The sequence below is a fragment of the Poromitra crassiceps genome (assembly GCF_964638095.1).
Source record: "Poromitra crassiceps genome assembly, chromosome: 1".
Taxonomy (NCBI): Eukaryota; Metazoa; Chordata; class Actinopteri; order Beryciformes; family Melamphaidae; genus Poromitra; species Poromitra crassiceps.
In genome coordinates this window covers 38,034,153-38,050,033 of record NC_139623.1, presented here as the reverse complement: position 1 = coordinate 38,050,033, position 15,881 = coordinate 38,034,153, and the positions used below count along the sequence as shown (strand labels likewise).

At 41.4% G+C, this 15,881-nt stretch overlaps 1 protein-coding gene across 1 annotated transcript in view; it reads left to right on the top strand.

Moving 5' to 3' along the window:
- pou2f3 (POU class 2 homeobox 3) overlaps positions 1-15,881 on the top strand; it is a 46,390-nt gene that overhangs the window by 17,555 nt on the left and 12,954 nt on the right. The window contains exons 6-10 of the mRNA XM_083636470.1: positions 4,496-4,584; positions 8,674-8,850; positions 11,756-11,897; positions 14,836-14,969; positions 15,341-15,505. Coding sequence (XP_083492596.1) covers positions 4,496-4,584; positions 8,674-8,850; positions 11,756-11,897; positions 14,836-14,969; positions 15,341-15,505 — 707 coding nt within the window. The remainder of the gene's footprint in view (positions 1-4,495; positions 4,585-8,673; positions 8,851-11,755; positions 11,898-14,835; positions 14,970-15,340; positions 15,506-15,881) is intronic.

Here is a 15,881-nt window from a genome sequence, read left to right as displayed (position 1 = left end):
AGTTCAGCAGCCTTTTTTAATTTTATTATTGTGCTTGCTGAAAGCAAGGCACAATCTTTGATATTCCTAATCGTCGTATTCTTATATCTGCCACAAAGTTTGTCGCGTAATAACTCCCACATATTTCGCACGACATAGACATGCCAGACCTCAAAATGACCGGCTCATTGAGGACATGTATGCTATGACTTTGCTAAGGGTTTGTGAAAGCGGTTTGGCCGCTATTCGCCATTAAGTGCCATTTTTTTCCCCATTGACCAGAGGGGTCTTTTACTATCCCCGAAAAAATGACACCAATCGACCAGATGGTGGTGCTATAACAGCCCTCCTTACCTTTTGGTCCATAACTTTTGAACCGTAGGGTCTATCATCTAACTTATTTTTTCCCAGGATTCCTTGGGTCCTTCCGCATCTACTCATCTAGGCCACGCCCATTTCCGTATATCTAGAATTTCCGCCATTTTGCATTTTGTCCAAAACAGTTTTTTTGCGATTCCTCCTTGAAATTTTGTCCAATCTTCACAAAACCAAAGCACACATCATGTGGGGACTGTCCTGCACAACACTGATTTGGAAGTTTTTGAAAAAAAACGCACCGTTGCAATATAATCGACTTCCACAGTTCTGTGGGTGGGGCCTATTTCACAAAGATCGTCCGATGCTAACCAAACTTGGTACAGGTGTGGACGGATGTACTCTGAGCCTATAGGAGAAATATTGTGTCATTTCGGCTTTAGGGGACGCTATAGCAGCATTCAGTACCTGTCCCTTCTAAATTGTTTTATTTTGAAGGGCGGCAGGAAGTGCGGATTCATTGTCATTATGGCCAGCCTTCCTTCTTGTATGACACTTGACACTTGACTTGACGCACCGCTATTATGTAGACATCAGACACACCTATACTTGTATCACAGTGGGTATATCACTCATGGTCTCACTCTCATTTGCATACCGTATGTTTTGAGCAGCTCCAGCTCTTCTCTGTTAAAAACCAAATGCTAAAAGTGTACTGGAAACAGGAATCCGATGAGATTTGACCAGATAAATAGAGCTTAAGAGCAACTCTGAGCAGGAGTGTTGCATGTTGGGTAGAGAGGATGATGTAGGCAAAAAAAGCATTAAATTAAAGCTCCCATACTGTGAAAATCGGTTTTGATTGGGTTTTGTGGTTTGTATAAACTTGGGGGTGTTAACTAACATCTGTAAAAGTATGAAATCACTTACTACAGTCATTCCTCCATCTGTAAGAGTATGAAATCACTTACTACAGTCATTCCTCTCCCTCCCTGCCACAAGTGGGAGCCCCAGGCAAAAACATTTTTTTTTTTTTTTTTGGCTCCAAATTTCACCAATTTTAAACAGAAGAATATATGTCAGGAGATGTCTTCACGCACAAAGTTTCATGCAGTTTAAGGCATTTTCCTAGGAGTTATGAGCATCTGATGTTGTAACTATTTCATGTAAAAAAGGGTACATTGCTCAGCGCCCCCATCGTTGATTTCGTAACTTCAAGGCACCTTCTACTAGATGTAAAATTTGACTTACCAACTAGTGTAAGTGCAGGGAAAGGCTGAATTAGGCAACTGCCTAATTCAGCCTTAACCCTAACCCTAACCCATGAAGACGACCACATTACTTGAGCTCCTAATCGCCTGAAAAGCATTTTCCTGCAGTTTCACAGCTCTGGGAGGCTTATTTAGAGAGTTACCAACTAGTGTAAGTGCAGGGAAAGGCTGAATTAGGCAGTTATACTACAATGAAGACGACCACATTACTTGAGCTCCTTATGGCCTGAAAAGCATTTTCCTGCAGTTTCACAGCTCTGGGAGGCTTATTTATAGAGTTACCAACTAGTGTAAGTGCAGGGAAAGGCTGAATTAGGCAACTGCCTAATTCAGCCTTCACCCTAACCCTAACCCATGAAGACAACCACATTACTTGAGCTCCTAATGGCCTGAAAAGCATTTTCCTGCAGTTTCACAGCTCTGGGAGGCTTATTTATAGTTACCAACTAGTGTAAGTGCAGGGAAAGGCTGAATTAGGCAGTTATACTACAATGAAGAAGACCACATTACTTGAGCTCCTTATGGCCTGATAAGCATTTTCCTGCAGTTTCACTAGTTGGTAACTCTATAAATAAGCCTCCCAGAGCTGTGAAACTGCAGGACAATGCTTCCAGCAGTGCCGATAACATGTTTCGGTTTAACTGGTGACCGTGTTAACTCGGCTACGTTGCAACGTTAGCAATGTTATAATATAATATAATAATAATAATATGGCTTGACCGCACCAGCACGGCTACTGACTATCGATAGTTAGCAACAACAATTGTGTTAGGACGTGACATTTAAACTAAGATAATACAATGGTTATCATAATTTCTACATCTATATTATCAAGGAAATACTTACATTTGTAGGGATGCTTTTTTCCTCTTCTTTTGAATTGACAGACTGGACGGAGCTTTGGCGTATTGCTGCCCCCCACAGTCTGAAGACGTATCTGCCTTTAAGGCCTGTCCCATTTTAAAGTCGCAAGATAGCCCTTAACACTTAGTTTTGAGGGCTACTAAGATTGAGGGTTGAGCTTGAGGGTTAAGATTGAGGGTTAAGAAAATAATTGGGATTGGGCCTGTGTGTCTCTAGTAGGCTACAACCAGACTGACTTCCCCACCTACCAAGTACTTCTACTCCCAAGTACTTTTACTTGCTTAGGCACACCCATAACTACTTAGTCCCCCTAGCTGCATGGGCAGGGACCTTGCAAGCCAGGCGGTGCATGGCGAGGACAGCAAGCACAATTACATTTTCGGTAGGAAATGTAGACATTCTAGTTATCATTATTTTTTTATTGATAGTCTATTATAGGAATTATTCCATCAGTGCGACCAAACACATCATCAGATCATTATTATTCATTGAGCCTAAATGGTCTAAATACACCTACGGATTTTGGAAATTTAGACTGAGATAGATTACACATTACTTCCACTCGCAAAAAAGACATGCAGGTTTTATTGAGTTTATTGAGAGGGTGCATTGAGCTGCTGTAGGATACGTGGAGGCAGAAACCGCTCTTCAAAGAAAAGACTGATGTGAATAAAAGTGGTAACTTTAGACAGTCATTCGGGAACAGATTAATAATATCCAACGCGGATTTTGATTTTGACATACAGTAAAGCTTCACGATTTGCGCTTTGAATTAATGAGCAAATAAGCGTGTCTGGCGCTGTAAAAGCTGGAGCAGTCCATATTGGATTGTGATTGGCTAGTTGTTAAAAACCACGCCTCTTTTGCAGGCACCTCCTGTGCACGACCATTTTCATATGCATGCGCGTGACGCTCTCAACTTGATTAGAAGAATCTGGATCCACTTAATGAGTTGAGAACTACATTCGTGGTATGACAGAAGCTACGTAGCAATGATCTAGTTAAGCCAAACCAGATCAAGGGACAGATCCTGGATCTGCTTATCCTTCATTCGTGGTATGGGCCCCAGGCTTGTCTTGAATAGTTATGGGAGGTGTGGCTTTGAAAAAGATTATTTCCCAACACATTTGTTTTGTTCATATATCATTGATAGCCTGATTTATATAACATATTATTTAAAAATAAATCGTTTTTTTTCTTATGAATGTTGACAGTATTTATGGAGTGATAAAAACTATATATCCAAAGATCCCTCTGTAAAACCCTTTGGCTCTAATATGTCAACAAAATGAAACAAGAATTTTGAATCTGGCTTTATCCAATGTTCGGATTTCTGTTCTGGAAATGTATGCAAATTAGCACATACAGTATTTATGCCTCATTTACACAATTAACCATGCAATTTCAGAAAAGTTTTGATGCTAAACAATTATCTTAAATGTAAGTAATCTACTGGGAACATTTCATGGTGATATCTATTAATCAAAATGTTTAACCTATTCACCTGTAGTGTCCGTTTTGGTACGATCGTCGATCACATTTATTCCTTAACATTTTTCTCTCTCATTTAGAACACATTTGAGGACACAAAATCCATTGAGTTTGGTTTTGTTGCAATTAGTGAGAGGTTGACCCAAACTTTGGGGTAAAATGCCTGGACTATAAGCACACCTCCTGTATCAGCTATTGGAACTCATTATGATGATTCATGATTTGGGACTAATAATATTGTCCCCCACCATAGGGGGGGGACTATGAGTCGGTCTCTGTCCGTCCATCCATTTGTTAGTCACACTGTAACATTGACTTTGTGCCGCTAGGGGGCACTGCAGCATTGACAATGAATGGAACTAACCACAAGGGTGGATCTACATCACTGGTGGGGGACATGTTTACTATAATGTAAATGTTTTGCTTTAGACAGAGATTTTAATCCATCACTGTAAGACTTGCTAGGTTGTTTCAAGGCTAAAACATACTGAGCGCCTGATAGTCAAGCTATACATGCTGTAGATGTCGATGAACACAGATTATTGAACAAAACAGTGTGCTGTTTTCCTTTGCAGGCCTTCTGCCACAGAACCTGCTGTCACTTCCCAGCCAGAGTCAGTCTAGTCTTCTACAGCATCAACCTGGACTGGCACTGACTCCACAGGTAAACCCAGGCAACTTCCTGACTACTATAACACAGAGCAATACAAATTATATGACTAGTAATTGGCATAGACCCTAAATAAATAGCCTATACGTTTTCATGTTTACTATTATGTTTTCCCTCATGTCAGGCCTCGTACCAAGCATTCTTGGAGAAACTACCGTGAAAATTGAATGTGCCAACCAGAGATCTTAATGTTGAAAGGATGCAAATGAGAGTTCTAGGCAAACAGTGCACTGGATATGATCTTGTGCAGAGGCCCATACCACGAATGTAGGATAAGCCGATCCAGGATCTGTCCCTTGATCTGGTTTGGCTTAACCAGCTCATTGCAATCTAGTTAACCAGTACCATGACTCTGGTTTTCAACTCGGTAAATTGATCCAGGTTTTTCCTAATCCAGCGGAGAGTGCGTGCACATGAAAATGCTCGTGAACAGGAGCTCATGCACACGAAAGAGGCGTGGTTTTTAACAACTAGCCAATCACAATGCAATATGGACAGCTCCATATTTTACAGCGCCAAACACGCCTATTTCCTCAAGCACAAATCAAAGTGAAGCTTTACTGTATGTCAGAATCAAAATCCGCATTGGATATTATTAGTCTGTTCCCGAATGACTGTCTAAAGTTACCGCTTTTATTCACATCAGTCATTTCTTTGAAGAGCGGTTTCTGCCTCCACGTATCCTACAGCAGCTCAATTCACCTTCTCAATAAACTCAATAAAACCTGCATGTCTTTTTTGCGAGTGGAGGTACTGGCCCCTATCGTTGCATCGGCGCAGTTTCTAGGCCGAGCGGCAGGCGCAGATCAAAGCAGTGGGCGTGGACAGGCGCACTTGATATCGTCGTGCTGGCGCTAGATGCAGCCCAAAGCATTACAACCACGCCTTTTAGGCGTAAAATTATGCACCGTCATGCTCATTGGATAAGTGCAATAAACGAATCGCACGCTTGCCTTTTTAGCTCCAATTCCAGTGATCCCGCAAAACCAGACGAAAGCCAAACGCTCTGCCCCCCCCCCCCCCTCCCTTCATCCAGCCTGTCTGTCTGCATTATAGGCTATTATTCCATATTATTATGCTTCTCAAACCAATCTAACTGCAGTTTCAATACTGCAAGCATGTAAATACGCTACACTATAGCAAGATCAAAGTGAAAATAATGTTCTATGCATCAGCTAGAAAAATATAGCCTATTAGATTGGTGAAAGTTTGTCCAGAAAGATATCATTTTCTCTCGCCTGCTGCAGGAAGGATGATGCACATAAATATACCCTACATTATGTCAAGTCATTGCATAAATGTGTTTTTATTGTAAAACTAAATGTGAAATAGGGCCAAGTTATTGGAGGGACATCACAGTATAGCAGATGCCATTAGAAGCGCGTTCCGAAGCGCGTTCCGCTGTTACTTCTCTAAATCACGTTAACTCGACAAGGGGTATATATAGGCCCAGGAGGACATATATGTTTCACATAGGGTGGTGTTTTCATTTCGATGTTTTATTTGGTCCAATATTGAAATGTTGACAATGGCAGGCTGTGTTACCATTACACATTAATTTAGAACTACCTTTTATATCTATTTTGGCTCATTTGGTGGCTATTTAGTAGCGAAATGAAGAAACACAATGCATGCTGGGAACTCAGAGAGAGAGAGAGAGAAGGGTGACAGAGAAGAAGCAGTGAAGGCACAGAATAGGCCTGCTTTTAAAAAGCGCAAAGCGCTAAATGTAGGCCAGGTCCCAAGATGTCACTAGGCTGGTATTTAGCGCCGACACGCCCACTTTGGGACTGCGCCACGCCCATTCGGCCTAAAGCGCATTTGGCAGCCTAAAGCCTATTGCTATCTTGCCGAAACAGGCGCAAGGCACGTTTTTTTGCGGTTAAGGCCCGTAATAGCGCCGATGGCCTGTGGGAGAATAGAGCCCAATGTGTCTATCTCAGTCTAAATGTCCAAAATCCGTAGGCGTATTTGAACCATTTAGGCTCAATGAATAATAATAATCTCATGATGTGTTTGGTCGCACTGATGGAATAATTCCTATAATAGGCTATAAAAAAAAAGAAAAAAAAGATAATGATAATAAAATAAAAAAAGGCTGCTGAACTGAATCGACACGGTGCAGGCATAGATTTCATTGATAGCCTATAAATATGTGTGGTGGTCACATATTGACAGCAGAGTCGCATCTCTCCATATTTCATGGACTATGCTGGAAATAATATGAAGTTCAATCACATCATACAGGCCAAAAGCAACACAGTTGCAGCTGCAAAATGCAGGAGTAGCCTAGATATGAATAATCTGTGTGCAGGCGATCCCATATTAAATTGCTTAGATGTAGTAGGCTATTCTGGCATGTATGACCATGTCCAAACCAACGTTAGCCTCAGCTCCGTTGCGCGCATGGCACCGTGTGCTTTGGAGACGTTTATGTAACCTTTTTATACCGGTTTAGTGATATTTCTCCACTCACCGTTCAGCTGCAATCGATCGGCGGGGTCAAACGTATCTAGCCTACTTGGGAGCACAAAAATGAATATATAAAAACATATTCCAAAGTGGTAACTAGGGCTTAATTTAATTATGTAGCCTGCAACAAGTGCAAGGCTTCAGTCCTCGATTAATTCAACAGGAGACATTTTTTTTTCCATTTGAATGCAATCTATTTTTCATATGGGGATCCTATATGAATGGCGACTCGCTGTTTCCACAGAGCTGATTGGTAAGAAGGTGGTTCTTTCATGCGTTTTGATCTTATCCTCTGAACTTAGCCTGCTACAGAGCAGGTTAGCCATAGAGGATAAGTTGATATGGTGATCTATCTCGGTAAGAAGTTAAATAGCGTCATGGTACGGCAAACCTAGGGTTAAACCTGAAGTTACCTCGCTAAGCCACTAATCTTGCTTTGTGGTAGCCTATAGGGCTCAGGTCAAGTGTTTATCCCAACAACAACAATGCACTGGAACAAAGGAACACACTTTGTTTATGTTGTGCATTTGCTAAATCTAGTGTTCCTTTGTTGCAGCTTTTTATGTCATGTGCATTTAGGTTATGTAGTGCCGATTGCCTGTCTCAGCCTCTGTAAAGTCTATAAACTACTGTAGAGGTATGAAATGATTACCTGTTTTGGCGATTTAATGGTAAGCCATGATAAAATTCCTGACAGTTATTATTACCATTTCAAATTTTAATTATCATTAAAACCATGTTTGATTACCGTGCTTTGAAAAACACTTTAAATAATGTGCATCAACCAAAGTTAGTAATGATTTCAGTGCTTTTTGGACATATTTTAATAATACCGTGATAATACTGATTAGAGGTCTGCTACCCGACCCAAACCCGGTGGGACCTCAGACCCGATGGTCGGGTAGGGCCTGGTTTTTAAATAAACAATTAGGGCTCGGGTCGGGTAGGGCTCATTATGCTCGCTGAAGAAAAAATACATTATTGTGTCATTGTCAGACTGGGCAGAGCCTGAAGCCGCTTTCATACACAGATCGCGCAAAATATTGCACTTCAGAAGGCCCGCAAAGACGGCAGCCTCGCCACAGAAATTGCTTTCACACAGAGCCAAGCAGCACTGCCACATTCCCGTCCTGGGGTGTGCTTTCAGGTGACACCCACCCCTCCTGGATTGAAATGAGGCGAGGGGAGGAATTTCCACTCAGCTCCTCCTAGCCTAAAAGAACATTTTCATAGGTTAGTGTAGCCTAGGCTACTGTATGATGAACAAATTCATTCAACAACCAAACATCGCTGATGTACGCCAGCCAGCGTACAGCAGCACGTTGAGCCTGTTGTCAGCCAAAGTGGCTGCCTGATTTTAAATTGTACCAGCCATGCACAAGTTTAGGCCAGGGTTTAGGCTACTTGGTATGTGTGTGGTTCTGGAAAACCAAAGGAAAGTAGCTGTTACAATCTGCATTGTTACAGGAAATGCCTTACATGTATACAGTACAAACGTTTGGGCCGTGCAGGACTCTAATACTGATAACCATGATAATTTTGGTCACTTTCAAAACAACAGGGAACTAAAGATTGACAATGAGATTAATGTGTGATATTTCTCTGGTCCAGGCTATGAGTCGCTCTGGTCTGGCAGGACCATCTATGGAGAACCACATGGACATGAGCCATCTGCAGATGCCCAAGCACATGGCAGTACCACAGCAGGAAGAGCCCAGCGATCTGGAAGAGCTGGAGCAGTTTGCCAAGGCCTTCAAACAGAGACGCATCAAACTGGGTTTCACTCAGGTACTTTTTGGGCTGTTTAAGTGCAATTATTTGAGTCACTACAAATTGCTTTATGTTGCTATGTGAGAGTAACAGCCTCAATCTGTTTAGTGTTTAGATTGGCGAACTATTGCTTGTAGTTCCAAACAGGTTTTAGTCATTGGGCCTGTTCAAATCTGGTATTAACATGCGTCTTGAGTGATGTGATCCGATCACAAGTGGTCAGCTCTAAGTACGTCTGTTCACACCTGGCATTAGAATGTGTCTCCAGAATGCTTCTTTTGACCAGATCTCACTTCCTCGCCTCATATGCAAATAAACACATAGTAATGGCTATGAGTAAAAATACAGTGATTGGCTTTTTTGTTTGTCCATTATTACCTTTGAATTATTATAGAAACATTACAGCTGCAATTATGACTGACTTATTCGATGGGTATTAGGCTTGCCACAGTGTGTGAACTTTCCTGCCGGTTAATAAACTGATAACACTGGTGTTACCCATTACAAGAGAAGATATTATTTGGCTCAACTTCTGATTATGTCCATATTTTGCCTTTTTTCCTCCTCTCCACCATGAAGATCATACATGATGGTCCAGCTTTTTCATTTAAATGTTCTTCTCAGTCTGACACAGCCGCCAAGGTAGACAACGAGCTTGGATATTATATTTAGCACAGAGAGTTAATTTATTTAGCTGGGCTCATCATGTTGGACTAAATAACACAATTTCAATTTCAACAATTTTCTTAATTGCACTAATTTAAAATTTTACCATTTAAAGGGAAAATTATAATACAGTTTGTAAACCAGCAGAATAGCCTAATAACATCTTATATAGCCTAAACTGCTTTTGCAATAATATTTTTCACTTTCTTTTTAAATAAGATGTTTCATTCAAGTAAATCTATTGAAATAAAAAATTATAATTAAAAAACTGCATGTTTTCATGTTTTATTCTATAGTGTATCACAAAAGTAAGGTCTCCCAGAGCTGATTGCCATTTAATTTGAGCTCAGAACTAAACAATGTTAGGAGAGAGTTGCATAATGATGTCATTAACTGAGCCAGGATTCCCTTTGTTATGCAGAGGAGGTCAGTACAAAGGACAACTTTACAAAAAGAAACAAACAGACAGAGCAGCGAAACGTCTATCTATAATAATAATAATAATAATAATACCTTTATTTATATAGCGCTTTTCAAAACAAGTTACAAAGCACATCTATAGCAGGTGGTGGGCAACTGGCAACCCGCGGGCCGCATGCGGCCCCCAACCTCACTCTGTGTGGCCCCTGGGTCAACCCCCCCCCCCCCCCCCCCCCTCCCAAAAAATATGACAAGGCGGACGTTTTTGGTTAGGTTAGGTTACCACCAAAATCTGTGTTCTTATTTTACTGTACAACCCAGAACATGGCGCTAATGGCCTTAGCATTGTCCATCCACATACTGTTTAACATTAGCATTTGAGCGAACGCTATTGTAACAAAATTAATATCACATATTTGGGTGATGTACCCCCATCATGTACCCACCCACTTTCACCAATGATGACAAAACTTCTGATTTTGACTAGGACATCCTCTTTGATATATCTGCCAAGTTTCGCAATCATTGGACAAACATGTGCAGAGTTTACCTTTTTTGTGTTAGGCCACACACATTTCTGGCGTTTATGGCGCCCTCTTTTGGTCGAATTGCACAAACTTTGACACAGATGGTCTGTGATGATCTCCGAACATCTCCACCAAGTTTCGTGAGGAATCCTTAATCGGTCATGAAGTTATAACAATTTAGCTGAGAGGCCACGCCCTCTCACAAATTTAAGGGTTAATATCTCCGAAACGAAAGTAGAAAAAAATCCAAAAATCAGGATTGTAGAGCTTCCTCCATAGCTGCTTCCTAGCGATTTTGGTGGAAATCGGCCAGGAAGGCCTTTTCCAAACTTTTCAAAAATATTTCAAAAACTTTCCAGGCGGACCTTGAGGGTCCTTGAGGCAAATTTGTAGAGCAGGTTCACCTGAATATGTGGAAAAAACTTTCTTGAAAATCTGACAAACGGCGTGGAAGTTATGGCCTTTAATGTAAAACCTTTAATTATAGCGCCACCTTCAGGCCGATTTGAAAAATATTTCTTGAGCAGAAATTAGCCACCAATATCTGTCATTGTGCCAAATTTCAGGTCTCTGCGATTTACCAACTCACGGGAATTTGCGTTGAGGCAGATGAACAACGAGAACAAGAAGAAGAACAACAAATACAACAAAAACGACAATAAACCCACACAAAAACAATAGGACTTCAGCCCCTTCGGGGCTTGAACTCCTAATAAATAAATAAATAAATAAAATAAAATAAAAAGTTCACGGTTTTTTAGCAGCTGATTTATCTTTATAACCAACATGTATAAAGTGACCTAATCAGCCGCGCTCCTGATCAGTTTTTATTTACTTTCATGTTTCACGTCAGTGGTGATATTGGTTTGTATTGAATTAGGCAAAAAGGCCTTCAAATATGCCGCCCCTTCGTCCTGGAATAATCTACAGAAGGACCTGAAGTTATCAGAGCTGGTAACTTTGGGGGAATTTAAGGCCATTTTGAAAGATCGAGAGGAAAATACTCTTGATCATTGTAACTGCCCCTAAATTGTTCTCCCATGTATGAATGTATTTCTCTGTTTGTATTGCTTGTGTTTTTGTTGTAACATTGTTTTTTATGCTGCCCTCTTGGCCAGGTCGCTCTTGAAAAAGAGATTTTAATCTCAATGAGACTTTACCTGGTTAAATAAAGGTTATTGATTGATTGATTGTGTGTGTGTGTGTGTGTGTGTGTGTGTGTGTGTGTGTGTGTGTGTGTGTGTGTGTGTGTGTTGGTGTGCGGGCGCGTGTGCGGGCGCGTGTGCGTGCGTTTATGTTTTTCTCCACAGGGAGATGTAGGCCTAGCTATGGGGAAACTGTATGGCAATGACTTCAGCCAGACCACAATTTCCCGTTTCGAGGCGCTCAACCTCAGCTTCAAAAACATGTGCAAGCTGAAACCTCTGCTCGAAAAATGGCTGAGTGATGCAGGTACATGGCATGTAGTTGGTATTCCATTGCCAGCTTTGAATATAATACCAATGTTTATTTTGGCGTAGAGTGAAAAGGGGGTGCAAAATAAGTAAATACTTAAAGTCAGATAAGCAAACATATCTATACCCAAAATCTGTTTGGGTAATTCCAAAAGTTATTTCATTATAATATTTTGTTGCACAAGAAAATGTAGCCTATTAACAACAGGGGATGATATTTAATTTATTGTATTATCTTATTCTACTGGTGGATGCTAAAGTGTGTAGTAGGGCACTTTTGAGGGGTCCACGCGCACCCCCTTTATTTTTTTTCTAGTCTGGATTTTTGGCATCCATAGGACCTCTAAAATAAAGATTTTGATGATCCAAAGAAAAAAACCTGTCCAAAATGTGTTTTTTTCAATGTTTTATTACCCATATGAGACCCTATGAGGATTGCCGGCAGGAATGCCGGTGATACTGTCTTTCAGAGACTGTGGCACGCTCAAATTTTGAGCTAGGTCAAAGGTAGGAATATAATTTGAAACTAGACAACCTAAGGTTTGCAATGGGGCCAAGCCTGTCATGCTAGTTTGTCGGGAAGGGGGCTAAATAACTAACGATTCAAAGTTAGGCAAAGTTTTGGCGAGGGAAAAACGGCCATCACCATTTTCCAAATGGTCCCTTTACCTGTCACCTCAATATATCTGAATGGAAATGGGTTATATGGGTACCCATAAGCCTCCCCTGTACAGACATGCCAAATTTATGCTCATCTGATGCAGTTTTGGGCAATAACCATGCTGTAATATTTAGCATATTTACCCCCCTTCCTGACAAACTAGCATGACAAGCTTGGCCCCATTGGAAACCTTAGGTTGTCTAGTTTCAAATGATATCCCTACCTTTGACCTAGCTCAAAACTTTAGCGTGCCACAGTCTCTGAAATACAGTCTCACCAGCGTTCCTGCCGGCAATCCCGCGGGTCTCATAGGGGTAATAAAACATTGAAAACTAGAACGACCGCACCGTGGATTTATGTCTCCGCCATTAGTTCATTCTTGAGTCCAAATCACCATTTGAGGCAAATTGGAAGAAATTCCATCAAGGCATTCCTGAGATCCCACATTAACGAACATGAAACGAGCGGTCGTGATGTCACAGTAACCTTGAACTTTGACCAACAAAATCAAATCAGGTTATCCTTGAGTCCAAGTGACGTTTGAGGCAAATTTGAAGAAATTCCATCAAGACATTCCTGAGATATCGCGTTAACGAACTTGGGAATGGCATTCGTGAGGTCACAGTGACCTTGAACTTTGACCACCAAAATGGAATCAGTTCATCCTTGAGGCCAAGTTAAAGGAGAATTTCGGTTTTTTTAACCTGGAGCCGTCTCCTCACATTAATTATTATCTGATGACTCACCCAGTGTTCTCTGCAGCGTTTCTGTCCGTCTTAGGCGTTGTTTTGAGATCAATAGTGTCCAAGCCAGTCCTAGAATGGAGCTCCGTGGGGGCCACGTAACAGCGTGCTTTTCATCCATGTAAATAGACAGTTTTATTCCCGTTTTTGACCCATATCGTCATAATCTGATCCCTAAGGAACCATCAGACTGCTAATTCTCCCCCGGGCTCTTTTCAGCGGTAGTTACAGGCATCCCATTTCCGCCTGTCGGGTCAGTGAGACCAAATCTCGTCAAGTCAGTCCACAGGCCAGCGGCAGGAAAGTCTTGCGGGACTTGACGAGAGTTGGTCTAGCTGACCCGACAGGAGGAAATGGGATCCGGGAAGAATAGAGGGGGAATGGAGAATGGAGAATGGAGGGGCTCTAGAATAGCAGTCTGGTTCTTTAGGGATCGATATGGGTCGAAAACGGGAATAAAACTGTCTATTTACATGGATGAAAAGCACGCTGCCACGTGGCCACCACGGAGCTCCATTCTAGGACTGGCTTGGACACTATTGATCTCAAAACAACGCCTAAGACGGACAAAAACGCTGCGGAGAACACTGGGTGAGTCGTCAGATAATAATTAATGTGAGGAGAGCGCTCCAGGTTAAAAAAAAACGAAATTCTCCTTTAATGTTTGAGGCAAACTTGATGAAAGTCCGTCAAGGCATTCCTGGGATATGGCATTAACAAGCTTGAAAATGGCGTTGGAGAGGTCACAGTGACCTTGACCTTTGACCACCAAAATGTAATACGTTCATCCTTGCGCCCAAGTCGACGTTTGAGCCAAATTGGAAGAAATTCCATCAAGCTGTTCTTGAGATATCGCTTTAACGAACTTGGGAATGGCATTCGTGAGGTCACAGTGACCTTGACCTTTGACCACGAAAATCTAATCAGTTCATCCTTGAGTCCAAGTCGATGTTTGAGGCAAATTTGATGAAACTCCGTAAAGGCATTCCTGAGATATCGCGTTAACAAGCTTGAAAATGGTGTTCGAGAGGTCACAGTGACCTTGACCTTTGACCACCAAAATCGAATCAGTTCATCCTTGAGTCCAAGGCGATGTTTGGGGCAAATCTGATGAAATTCCGTCAAGGCATTCCTGAGATATCGCGTTAACAAGCTTGAAAATGGTGTTCGAGAGGTCACAGTGACCTTGACCTTTGACCTTTGACCACCGAAATCTAATCAGATCATCCTTGAGTCTAAGTCGATGTTTGAGGCAAATTTTATGAAATTCCATCAAGGCGTTCCTCAGATATCGCGTTAACGAACATCGGACGGACGGACAACCCGGATCCATAATGCCTCCGGAGGCATAAAAACTCATTTTGGACAGTTTTTTTTCTTGGGATCATCAAAATCTTTATTTTAGAGGTCCTATGGATGCCAAAAATCCAAACTAGAAAATAAATAAGGGGGGTGCGCGTGGACCCCTCAAAAGTCCCCTACTAGTGTTAAAGTGATGATGATGGTCTGTCTAATATTTGTTTTCCTATTAGAGAACAACCCTTCTGACTCGATGAGCAACCCTGCCTCCCTGCCGCCCCTGATGGAGGGCTATGGACGCAAACGCAAAAAGAGGACAAGTATTGAAACCAACATCAAGCTGACTCTGGAGAAACGCTTCCATGATGTGAGTTAAATGATACTTCTTGCCACAGAGAATTACAGAATTAGAAATACAGCAATCATCACAGAACTTTAAGCCAATTAACCTCTGTCCCTTCCATAAATCGTTTGGCTCCCTTCTATAAATTGTTTCAAGTTTAGACAAGTTTACAAATTGTTTTAAGTTTACAGTTTTAACACAGAATCAAATCAAACAAGAGACCCTAATGACGGCCGAATATCACAGACACAATAAAAAAAAAGTAAAAATACATAAATAAACAGGCCTAATCTAGACAGTTACTTTCATTTACTTATCAGGTTGCCACCTATCAACTTTTCACTTTCCCATGTTAACAATTGAAGGAGGAAATCATTCAGATGTTTGTTTTTCAGAACCCTAAGCCCAACTCAGAGGAGATAACGCTGATCTCAGAGCAGCTGTCCATGGAGAAGGAAGTGGTTCGGGTTTGGTTCTGTAACCGGCGTCAGAAGGAGAAGAGGATCTACTGCCCGGTGGCCAGTTTACCCATGAAATCACACAACTTCACTTCCAGAATGGTTAGCTGTGGCATTGATCCCCCTTAGTTAGAAACAATTAGCAGTCTGTTATCTCAATATTTTGTTCAGTTTTTACATATTTTTCTGTGATTATTGAAAACATCGTTTTGGCCTTCTTGATACATTACAACGTAATTCAAAAGTAATTTGGAGTTGAATTCCAATAGGTTATGGTCCGGAAAGCAAGTTTTAAAACCCAGAAATCTCAGCACCCTGACAACCTTATCAATATCCCAGCAGATGTATTATGGTTATTTTGTGCAAAAACGTAGATAATGCAGCTTTAGGGTCGACCCTCCTCCTCCCTCAAGAGAGGAGCATAGCATAGCACGACCAATGTTGACAATAGCTTTCCCAAGACGTCGGCCACATTAGG